This window comes from Trachypithecus francoisi, unplaced genomic scaffold, assembly GCF_009764315.1.
Source record: "Trachypithecus francoisi isolate TF-2019V2 unplaced genomic scaffold, Tfra_2.0 Lachesis_group11, whole genome shotgun sequence".
NCBI lineage: Eukaryota > Metazoa > Chordata > Mammalia > Primates > Cercopithecidae > Trachypithecus > Trachypithecus francoisi.
The window spans coordinates 123701335-123714130 of NW_022681456.1; the positions used below are offsets into that span (position 1 = coordinate 123701335).

General features: G+C 32.7%; 1 protein-coding gene across 5 annotated transcripts in view; it reads left to right on the forward strand.

The window, feature by feature from the left end:
• KLRC2 (killer cell lectin like receptor C2) overlaps positions 1-11657 on the forward strand; it is a 51065-nt gene extending 39408 nt beyond the window's left edge. For 4 of the 5 annotated variants that reach the window (XM_033222889.1, XM_033222894.1, XM_033222892.1 and 1 more), the window contains 7 exons: positions 774-874; positions 1747-1841; positions 7593-7691; positions 8202-8255; positions 8801-8952; positions 10612-10712; positions 11540-11657. In XM_033222889.1, the coding sequence (XP_033078780.1) occupies positions 774-874; positions 1747-1841; positions 7593-7691; positions 8202-8255; positions 8801-8952; positions 10612-10712; positions 11540-11657 (720 nt within the window). Of the gene's footprint in view, positions 1-773; positions 875-1746; positions 1842-5889; positions 7115-7592; positions 7692-8201; positions 8256-8800; positions 8953-10611; positions 10713-11539 lie in introns of those variants that run through there. The other variant, XM_033222895.1, reaches the window with a different exon arrangement.
• Positions 11658-12796: the final 1139 nt, after the last annotated feature.

Below are 12796 nucleotides of genomic sequence, written 5' to 3' on the forward strand. Positions count from 1 at the left end.
GGAGGGGACTCCCCTTCAATACAGAGCAGGTGTGACGTTTGCTGGGCCTCCTCCTATTGCCAGGTTGGGTGCGAGGAAACAGCAGGCCTAGGTCACCTTCTTCTGTTGGGTGGGAAACTTAACATGCTCGCTCAGATACTTTGTTGAATCCTGATGCTAGGGTCCCAGACAATTTCATTTTCCTCTTTCCACCTTTCAGAGTTCTGCATTGCTTTTGCCTTTATTAATCCCAGAGTTTATAGTTATTTTTAGTAGGGAGTAGCAGAGAGAGATGGGTCTACACCACCTGGTCAGGACCACTGTTATTCCACCAAAACCAAATCAGATAAAAAAGTGAGGGCTTATCTAGTTAAAGAATGGTGTGGTGCCCAGAAAACCCAATCTGTAGCTTCTATGTCATTTATTTCCGAATGATAACCTCTCATTTCTCTTCTAAATCTCCAACTCTGGGAAATATAGTACAAAAACAGATTGATTTCATTACAGTATCTGGAGGAATGAATGCACAGTATCAGGAAACTTATTTAAATCCTTCCTGTGTTTATTCAGTCAATTGGGGTAACTGTTATAATGCAAGAATTAAAATGTCTTTATTAACATGAAAATAACAATGAAAGTACTAAGTATAAACATTGAAGAGTTCATTTATATCAAAATCATAAACATTTATGGAAGTTTTTGGTACCGCAAATAGTGGTCTTCAACTTTAATATATTGTTTTTGTAATGTTTTCATAATTATTATTTAAGTGAAAATTCTTTCTTTTCTTTTAGAAATTTCTGACCGCCATTTCACCATCCGCATGGATTGGTGTGTTTCGTGAGAGCAGTCATCACCCATGGGTGACAATAAACGGTCTGACTTTCAAACATGAGTAAGTTGTTTTGTATGGTGCTATATAAAAAATATATAAATTCAGAAGAATAATATGAATAAATTTATGTGGAGTCATATACATGAAGAAAGATGTGGAAAGTTAGTGAAATATTGATGTAAATATTTCACAATAGACCATAGTAGTCCCTATATGTCAACCGCTCATTGGTCAGCTAGTAACTTTCTTGGTTATGAGATGGGGCAGGGATGTCTAATCTTTGGCTTCTGTGGGCCACATTGGAAGAATAGTATTGGGCCACACATAAAATACACTAACACTAATGATAGCTGATGAGCTAAACAAAAAAAATTGCAAAAATATCTCAGAATGTTTTCAGAAAGTTTGCATATTTGTGTTGAGCCACATTAAAAAGCTGCCTGGGCCACATGCGGCCCATGGTCCGTAAGTTGGACAAGCTTGAGATGGACTATCAGGGAATTACAGTGCTTGTTTTCATTAAAAAGCCACCCTTATTTTATTTAAGAATATCCTCAAAGTACAAGAGTACTGCTGTTGGCATATTGCTTATAATTTTTTATCAGTAGTTATTGTTGTAATCTCTTGTTGTGCGTAATTTATAAATTAAACTTTATCATATTTAGGAATGTGTAGACACCACACAATCTCTCTACAGGTTCTGTACTATCTGCCATTTCAGACATCCACTGGGGTCTTGAAACATATCCCCAGTGGATGAAGGGGGGACTACTGTAGTGAGTTTTCAGAATAATGACTTTTAGTAATGGTATATGAAAAATTTAATTACCCTTTTTCTTAAACTTGTTTTCTTACAGTACATGGAAAATGTTCTTGTCTCATGAATCACTTGCATAAAATGTAACAGAATTATGGATTTTTCTCCATTACAGGATAAAAGACTCAGATCATGCTGAATGTAACTGTGCAATGCTACATCTAGATAGACTTAAATCATTCCACTGTGGATCTTCAAAAAGATATTATTGTAAGCATAAGCTTTAGAATGAAAGTATTTGAGTTTGCAGTGCATCAGATAAATTTTATATTTGTTAGAATAGAAATGATATGATTGCATAAGTCTTAAAATGAATTGCATTATTTGCTCTAATAATAAGAAAATTCTAAATCAACTATTGAAATATAATACACACAATTTTAAAAGTACAGATATCCTAGCATTCAGGTCGGGCTCATTTTGCTAATCATGTTTGTGGCATTCAGCCTTCCTAAAAGTTGCATGTTTTGTGGGTCAGTTTATATGAAGTGTCAAGAACAAGCAAAACTATGGAGACAGAAAGTAAAAGAGCACTGCCAATGCCTAAGGGAGGTTGAAATAGGAGGTGGCCACTATTGCTAGAATGTTTCTTTGTGTCAGTGATGAAAACTTTTTAAATTTCAGTAGTGGTGATGGTTGTAACTCTGTGAATATACTAAAAATCACCGGTTTTTAATTATTTTAAGCAGATGAAATTTATGGTATGCACACAATACCTCAATAAAGCTCTCCAAAAAAAAAAATAATACTGTCCTGGGATTGCTTGAGTCTGCATTTAACCTCTAAAGTAATATTTAAAGATTAGCTTCTTGACTTTTCCAATCAATATCATATTGTGCCCTTCAATGTACTGGGTTCAATGTACTGGGATCTCTTTAATTTTTCTCTATTATATTATATAATTTGGGGGATTGAATCATACAGAAATGCAGATATTTTACATTCATGCTTTTGTAAATGGCATTCTGATTTTAATATTCCCTTTAATAATTTTTGTTACTGTAAATAGTAATACAGTTGATGTCTGCATTTTGATTTTATATCTAGTTATTTCACTTATTTTACATATTTAAATCTGTCATTTCAAACGTCGATTTTTCTGGATTTTCTATATAAACAGCAATTTTATCTGCAAATAATCACACTTTTATTTTTTCTATCCATGTGCCATAACTTATTTTTTCTTCATTTATTTTCTCTGGCTAGTGCTTTATATCCATAGTCGAATAGAAGATACAATCAAATTTTGCGTGTATCATATGTATCATTTTCTGGTTTTAGCAAAAAATAATTCAACATAGTATTCATATTTACAAAGTTTGGTGTTTTTTTCATTATATCTTTCTTATATTGAAGCAGTTTTATAATATTCATTTTTTCTAATAGATTTTATCAATTGTAACATTTTTATTATTTTTTGTTACTCAGAATGATATGTGTTTTCTTTATACAACATTTTATAAAATAAATTAGTTTTATTTTTGTCAAATATTAAACTAGGCTTTGTTTCGAAACAAATCCATGCAGATCATTGTATATTGCCCCTTATAAAATATCAGTACACATATTATATCTAGGGTAAGATTTGTTTCTTCATCCATGTTCACAAGGATATTTGACCATGTTTTTATTCATAGCTATGTACTTGAAAAAGTTTTGGTCTCAACGCTATCTTGGGAAGATTTTCTCTTTTTCTATAACCTGGAAGCATCTGTTAAGAGTACTGCTTTAGTCATGAAAAAGGATGAGTTCATGTCCTTTGCAGGAACATGGATGCAGCTGGAAACCATCATTCTCAGCAAACTATCACAAGGACAGAAAACCAAACACCACGTGTTCTCACTCATAGGTGGGAATTGAACAATGAGAGCACACGGACACAGGGAGGGGAACATCACACACCGGGGCCTGTCGGGTAGTGGGGGATTGGGGAAGGAGGTATTAGGAGAAATACCTTATACCTAATACCTTTTATATTAGGTATTAGGAGAAATACCTAATGTAAATGACAAGTTGATGGGTGCAGCAAACCAACCTGGTACATCTATGCCTATGTAACAAACCTGAACATTGTGCACATGTACCCTAGAACTTCAAATATAGTAATAATAATGAAGAGTACCACTTTATTTTTAAATGTTATCATTCCCTAGTGATGGCATCTGAGTTTGCAGGCTATTTTTGTAGAAAAGTTTATGTCTAAACTAATGTCTTCAGTACATGTAGGGTTTACTCAGATTTCTATTTGAGGTACTCTATTTTGGTAATGAGCATTTCCTAGGAATTTTCCATTTCATATGGACATTAAATGCATTGATAATATAGTTTTATTGCCTGTTTAATAACTGTAAATACCATAATGGTATTGCCATGTTTAAACTAGAAATAAAATGTCTGTGCCTTTTCAAAATCTTCCTTTAGTAGTCTTTTGTGACCATTCATCTTGATCATTTATTTGGCCCATATGTTATTTAAACATACATTACTGAATTAAAAACCGTATAAGGTTCTCAGATTTTTGTTCATTGATTTCTATTGTAGGTAAAATATAGTTAGAACATTTTCTATGAAACTGGAAGTGTTCATTCCTCTATAAATGTGGTTCATGTGGTGAGGTACTGGTTTTAAATGTTATTTACTTTTTATTAATTAATGTTAAATTTGAATAGGTACATTTCGACTGTCTCCTGGCCAAGCTTGCCTAATGGTACTATATTGAAATTGAGTATATGTGTGAGTGTGTGTGTGAATGTATTCATATGAGTGATAGTTCCTTGTCTAGTTTAAATCTCTCTACAGGCTCGCTGGCCTGTCTTGTATTAAGCATCAAGAGAAGAGTCTTTAAAATCCCACTTATGATTGTTTACTTGTTCACTTTATTCAATTATATGTTGAATTTGTATCATTAGGTATATGCAATGATAAAAATATATTACTAATGGTTTGGAAAATTAATTTATCATTATGAAGCATATTTCCCCAATTTCAGTAAATTTCATCTCAGCTCACTGCACCCTCAGCCTTACCTCCAAGGCTCAAGCGATCCTCCCACCTCAGCCACCAGAGTAGCTGGCTACAGGCAAATACCACCATGCTGGCTAATTTTTGTATTTTTTTGTAGAGACGGGATTTCATCATATTGACCAGGCTGGTTTTGAACTCCTGAGCTCAAGAAATCTACATGTCTTGCTCTCCCAAGTTGCTGGGTACATGAGCCACCACGCCTGAGTGCTCATGTACCATTTAGCTTGTATTTTTAAAATCTACTTTTTCTGACTTCCCTATTTTTAACTAAGTGACGTTTTAAAAATTACTTTTCCCTCTCTATATAGTTTGATTTAAGCATTAGTCGTTTACAACAAATATTCCTATTAAAATGCAGACAGTTATGATTGGAAAATAAATCAATGAACAATATAATGAATGCATTTTTATATTTCAGTCTGGCGTGGTGATATAGTACAATATTGTTTAATAATTTATTCTTCCCAGAGGCATCTCCTTTAGTAGAAGATTGTAAATATTAAATGTGATGCAACAAGGTAAAGTTAATACAGAATAAAATCAAATTAGAACTGTCTTTACATGAATAATTCAGGGTGAAAAACAACCCAAAATATACCACGTTTGAGGATTTTCAAAAGTATTTACATGATTGCCTGTGGAGAATTAGTTAAGAACATGCATACATAATAATAGGTTTGTTGATCAGTATAATTTAGAGTGTAACCAATAAATATCATGACAATGAAGAATTAATTTGAAATTTTATAATCATTCTAGATGTAATAATACTTTATATGTAGCCCAGACTTTAAAAATCAATATACATCAAATTGTGAATGTCAAACATAATTTCTCATTCACATATTTAATTGAAGCAGATTTTATTTTTTTAAGAAAACAATAATGAAGTAGTTTCCATAAGATGAAAATCTAATCTTAATTATAAATAATGACTTAAAAAAATTGAACCAAACAAAGATTGCAGAAAAGATGTACTACACTGACGTCAGACTCCTACCTAATTAGTTATTTTACACACTCAGTATGAATTAGAAATAATAAAATGGTAATAGTGTTAAAAATAATTAAATTATAAATAAATTAAATAATTTTAAAAATTAAATTATAAATAATTTAAAAAATTAAACTATAAATAATTTAAAAATTAAATTATAAATAATTTTAAAAATTAAATTATAAATTAAAAATAAATAAAATAGTTGAGGCCTAATGTGTGCCAGGTTGTATAAGTGTTTTACATACATTACACTTTATAAATTACTTTCCCTAATCTAGATTAGTAAACTGGGGTTGTAGACACTAAGTAACTTTGTAAACAGTCATGCATTATGAGTTTCAAAGTTCTAATTAAATTTAGGTCTCACTGGCTACAGAGCTCATTAACTAGATTATTAAATTATATTTTCTGATTTATTACAATTACTTACACAACCAAAGTGACCCTCATTGCCTTTTAAAACAGCCACAGGATCTTTCTGAAAGTTTGAACCTAAAGTGTTCTTTCATAGATGGTCCAAACTTATATTTATCATTTCCAGTTTTCCTATTTTAGCCATTAAACCAATTAGCAATCACTTCTGTAAAATAAACAGTTCAATGATTTTCTATAGTAATGAGTTTATGCCTAAGTTAGTGTAATGTTTCACAAGGTATAAAATATTTCTTTAAAATTTTAACAGTTTTTCTGATGTCCTCAATCATTCAGAATAAAAAACATTTGCCAAGACCTCATGCCCTTTTAGTAAATGAAAGTAAGTCACTAACTTAATGTACTTTAGTATTAAAAGTTGCTCTATATGCTAACAAACTATTCCTCCATCTTTAGCATTCAATCCTTACATTAATGAATTTTAAAATTGTCATACAATTAGTGTATTTTATTTTCAGGTTTCAATTTTAGTGTTTTACACAGGTATTGGTGATAGAATGTTTCTGTAGAATCTGACTTTAAATTAATGAAGATATTTATATTCATTTACTTCTTAGTTTTCACAAACGTATTGTTTTTTATTGTTCCTGTTAATAATATTATGTCAAATACAGAATACCTTTTAAAAAATGACCTATTGTTTAAAGAGATTTCAGTTTAAAACTTTAGGAAATTGGTACTAGACTTTTATATTGGTCAACAGCAAAATAAACATTATTACTCAGCCACCAACACATGCAGTTTGCCTATACCAGAGATCCTGTCAAAATATACACCATTTATAACTTCTTAAGTGCAGTTATCATAGAGCACAGTCCCTGACATCACACAGCTGCAGAGATGAATAAACAAAGAGGAACCTACTCCGAAGTGAGTCTGGCCCAGGACCCAAAGAGGCAGCAAAGGAAACTTAAGGGCAATAAAAGGTCCATTTCAGGAACCAAACAGAAAATATTCCAAGTAGAATTAAATCTTCAAAATGCTTCTTCAGATCATCAAGGGAATGACAAGACACATCACTGCAAAGGTAAAACATTAAATAGATCTTGAATATTATTGTTCTAGGACGTGCAGTTGAGTGCAGAAGGGTGGGGAAAAATTAGGGAATATTTTGCACTTGTGACAATCAGAGGTCAAAAGTCAGAATCTAATATTCTAGTATGAAATCTGAAGCCTGATTTTATTCAGGCATTGTTCAGTTGTCATCTGTGATCAACAATTCATGGAGCATTATATTTACTGAAAATGAACTGGTATATTCTGAGAGAAACATTACTATAGTAGATGTAGATTTAGAGGCCAGAGTTTATCTTTTTTTTTTTTTTATACTTTAAATTCTAGGGTACATGTGCACAACGTGCAGGTTTGTTACATATGTATACTTGTGCCGTGTTGGTGTGCTGCGTTTATCTTTATGTTTCCCTGTGCATGTGGGTTCTCTTATATGTAAACCTCATCAACTCTCTATCTCCCCTCTCTCAGTGCCTCTATTTGTCTCCTTGCAGGTTTACTGCCACCTCCAGAGAAGCTCACTGCTGAGGTCCTGGGAATCATTTGCATTGTCCTGATGGTCACTGTGTTGAAAACAATAGTTCTTATTCCTTGTAAGCGTATTATTGGAAGATTATAAGGGAACTTTTCACTGTAATGATTGGAAGTGCCTTGAAACATTTCATAATAATGAGGATTAGAACTCTCTTTTTAATGTGTATATCTGAACCCCAAGATAATACCGTTCTTCTGAACTTTTCAAAATTATAAGTAACAGAATAATTGTAGAAAATATTTGTTTATATTTGTGTGTGTGTTAAATATGTATGTATATATAATACACACACAGAGAGATGTATTATGATTTCATGATTCAAAGACATGATTTAAGAAAAAAATATTTAGAAAAACAAATTAATTTTTGAAAGTGGTTAAATCAAATACTATAAGAGATGGTGAAATTTTATGCTAATGGCTTTAAAAATATTTGTTTTAAAGATCGTTTTTATTTCAGATTGTTCCAGTTTAAAATAATTTTAAATTTTGTATTTCGAAGTAAGCAACTGAAATTATTATGGTTTATCTAGATGTTAATTTTGTAAGAATTACTTTAATTTTTCTAGATATTGGAGTACTGGAGCAGAACAATTTTTCCCTGAATACAAGAATCCAGAAAGGTACATTATGATGGTCAGTGTTCTGATGTTAGCACAGTTTATATTTTGTCTCTATCTTAAGGGATGCAAAATGACAAGAAAATTTTTTGGGAGAATAAACTATAGCACTGAGCCATAAATGTTTATAAAAAAAAGATTATATGAGGGCATTTCCGTTTCTCCAATAATAAGTAGAAATACTCAGTTAAAATCATTATACCCTCTTGTTGCATTTAATTAACTGAAATTTCCTAATACTGTAAGATGATAAGAGATAAATAATTTTACTATACTTAAAAAGCAGTTTTGTTCAGTGATGTTTAAGATGTGTAGGGTGGATTTTTGTTTGGTGGTTTGCTTTATATGGGAACACAATTAAGGTATGAGAGGTGGACCTTTCATTGTGCATGTGTGTATGAGCGACTAGTTGTTTTAAAATATATATTTAACAGCCTATGAGGATGCATAGATATTGTGTACCTATGTGTTTATAGCTTTGCAAATATATAAAATAATTTTAGTTTGTGAACATATTGTTCTGCATAGTAATTCATATCTTTATTTAGCAAATGATTGTGGCCATTGTCCTGAGGAGGGGATTACATATTCCAACAGTTGTTATTACATTGGCAAGGAAAAAAGAACTTGGGCAGAGAGTTTGCTGACATGTGCTTTGAACAACTCTGATTTGCTTTCTATAGAGAATGAAGAAGAAATGGTAAGATGTAAATGTTTCAACACTTTACTAAAAGCTTATTTCCATCAATATCATATTTGTAGAAATCATCCATATGTTTATACATATTTAATTTATATATTTTTAAGTCTGTGTAATATTCAACTGACTTCATAATATTTTTATATTCATATACTGTTAATGCACATTTGATGATTTCCAGTTTTGCTTTTCATGGAAACCCATTCTTCTATGAATGTTTTTATCCCAAAATAAATATAAAGAAAACTAATCCTGTCATAGTCATTCATATTGATCACAAGGTGAATGGATTCGTGATACAAGGCAGATCATGAAATAGAAATTTCTAGCCCCAGCAATCCTGCCCCTGTATATGCCTTCCTCACTTTTCCTGCCTCCTCTCCAAACCTTTGTATTGACTTTTAATGTGATGAATAAGCTTTGCCTGTTTCTGGATTTATGTCAAGCGAATCATACAGTGTGCATTTTCATGTGTGTCTTCTTTTACTCCTATATGATATTTGTGCAATAATGCAGTCAGCTGTTGTTTGTTACTGTTCATTGCTGCATGATGTACATAGAACACTTACGATCCATTCAGTCCTGTGTCTCTGGATAGGGAAGTGAGTCTTATGTCTTCAGGGACAAAAAGGAACCTGGATGTGCACATGTAGTCATGGGGTTCCTTTGTTGATCCCTCTCGCCCGCACCTACCCTGGTGTCTTTGGTTTGGGAGGAGAAGCACTTCCTCTAGCTCCTAATTGGTAGCAGGTCTCCTGGTAGATCATCCTTGCCAGTGGTACCAGCCTTGCCTGGTGTTGCTTTCAATACAGAGCAGGAGTGGGTTTAGCTGAGCCACCTCCTGTTGCTCTGAGAAACAGAGGACTAGTTCACTTCCTTCTGCTGAGTGGGGGACTGAAGATGTCCGGACACTCTGTTGAAACCTGATTCTGGAGTCCCAAACCATTTTGCCATCCTCTTTCCACCTTTCAGAGTCTTCCTATGTGTCTTTCATTGCTTGCACAGTTTAGAGTTGTATTTAGTAGGGAGTAGCAGAGAAAAAGGAGTGATGTACCTGGTCAAGACCGTTGTTCTTCCACCAAAACCGAATCAGATAAAAGTGAGCGCTTATCTAGTTAGAGAGTGGTGTGGTGCCCAGAAAAGCCAATTTTTGGCCTCTGTGTCATTTATTTCCTCAATGGCAACCTTTCAATTTCCTTCTAAACTTCAAGAAGGAAAAGTTCCACTATGAGAAACATAGTGGAAAAATACATTTATTTAATCAGAATATCTGGAGAAAAACATGTGCAGTATCAGGACGTTTATTTCAGTTCTTACTGTGTCTGTCTTACCAACCCAGGCAACTATTAAATTACATGAATCACAATTTTGCTTATTAAAATAAGAAGAATGAATGTACTAAGCATAAAAATTGAAGAGCTCCTTTTAAGTCAAAATTACAAAAATTGGTAACAGATTTTTACACTGTAAAAGCCGTTTTCAAGTTTACTATTTTGTTTAATGTATTTATTTTGTTTTGAAAATTAAGCATCCTATGAAAGAATGTATTACCTGCACTTTTAAAAATTAATAAAAGTTTAGAATTCAAAGAAAGCACCTAAAAATTAATAAAATCTTTTATAATTATTATTTAAATGAAAATTTTGTATTTTCCATTAGAAACTTCTGGGCTCCCTGTCAGTTCTCTCATGGGTTGGCGTCTCTCGTAGCAGCAGTGATCATCCATGGATGTCAATAAATGGCTCAACGTTCAAATTGAAGTAAGTTTTTTGAATGATGCTATATAGTAGAAGAATATAAAAAGCTTCAGAATAACATTGTGAATAAATTTAAGTGCAATTATAGCCATAAATAAAGATGTTGAAAGTTAGTGAAATGTTGATATAAGTATTAAGGAATGATCCATTACATTTTCTGTGGTTTTAGTTACCCAGGCTCAACCACAGCCAAAACTATTAAAAGGAAAACTCTAGGAAGAAAAAAATTCATGAATTTTAAATTGTTCACTATTCTGAGTAGTGTGGTCAAATCCTTCATATAGTGTATGGATCCATCTCACCTGGGACGTGAATCATTGCTTCATCCAGGATACCTGCATAGCCTAAGTTCCCTGTCCACTAGTCACTCAGCTGTCTCAGTTATGAGATCGACTGAGGTGGTATTGTACCATTTGTGTTCAAGTCACTGTTAGTTTACTTAACAAGGACCCCAAAATGCGAGAGTATTTATGCTGGCATATTGTTATAATTGTTCTTTTTCATTATGATTAGTTTGTTTTAATCTCTTAATGGGCCTAATTTATAAATTAAACTTTATCAAAGGTGTGTATGTATAGATAAAACACAGTATATATACAGTTCAGTGCTATCTATGATTTCAGACATCCACTGGCGTCTTAGAACATATCCCCTGCGCAGATGAAAGGACTATTTCATTCAGTTTCCATGTTACCAACTCATGATATTATTATATGGAAAATATCATCTGTTTTTATAATATTCTTTGCTTACAATTTGTGGAAAATGCTCTTGTTCCGTGAACTGTCCCCATACAATCTAATGGGATTATGGATTTTTCTTCATCACAGGATAGCAGAATCAGATATTGGTAAACATAACTGTGTAATGCTGCACTCATCTGGCCTTAAATCACACAGATGTGGATCTTCACAACTGTATAATTGTAAGCATAAACATATACAATAAGTTATTATTAAATATAGCTGCCTTATTGTGCTACCATTGTGCTTCCTTTCTTCATACCCCTGACACTATCCTTCCCAGCTCTGGCAGCCATCATTCTACCCTCTACCTCCATGAGATCAATTGCATTAGTTCCCACATATGAGTGAGAACATGTGATATTTACCTTTTTGTGCCTGGCTCATTTCACTTAACATGATGTCCTCCAGTTCCAACCATGTTGTTGCAAATTACAAGGATTTTATTTTTTTATGACTGAATAATGTTCCATTATTATTCCACATGTATGTGATCTATCTGTACCACATTTTTTTAATCCATTCATCCACTGATGAATACTTAGCTTGATTCCACATCTTAGCTATTGTGGATAGCACTGCACATGGTAGTGCAGATCTATCTTTGATAATCTGATTTCCTTTCTTTTGAATGTATACCCAGCAGTAGGATTGCTGGATCATATGGTAGTTCTATTTTTCACATTTTGAGGAATCTCCATACTGTTTTCCATAATGACTGTACTAATTTACTTTCCCACCAACAGTATATGAGGGTTCCCTTTTCTCCACACCTCATCAGCATCCATTATTGCCTTTTTGATAATAGCCATTCTAACTGGGGTGAGATGACATTTCATTGTAGTTTTTATTTGCATTTCTCTGATGATTAGTGATGTTGTGCCCTTTTTCATATACCTATTAGCTATTTGTATGTCTTCCTTTGAAAAACGTGTATTCAGATCTTTCACTCATTTTTTAATCTGGTTATTTGGTTTCTTGTTACTAAGTTGTTTGAGTTCATTATATATTCTGGTTATTAATCTCTTGTCAGTAGAATAGCTTAAAATTATTTTCTCCCATTATATAGGCTGTATTTTCACTCTGTTGATTGTTTCCTTTGCTGTGCCAAAGCGTTTTAACTTGATGTAATCCTATTTGTCCATTTTTGCTTTTGTTGCCTGTGCTTTTGAGGTCTTACTCAAGAATTTTCTGCCCAGACCAATGTCTAAAGCATTTCTCCAATGTTTTTTTTCTAGCAGTTTTATAGTTTCAGATCTTATATCTAAGTCTTTAATCCATTTTAGCTTGGTTTTGTATATGGTGAGAGATAGGAGTTTAATTTAATTCTTCTGCATATGAATA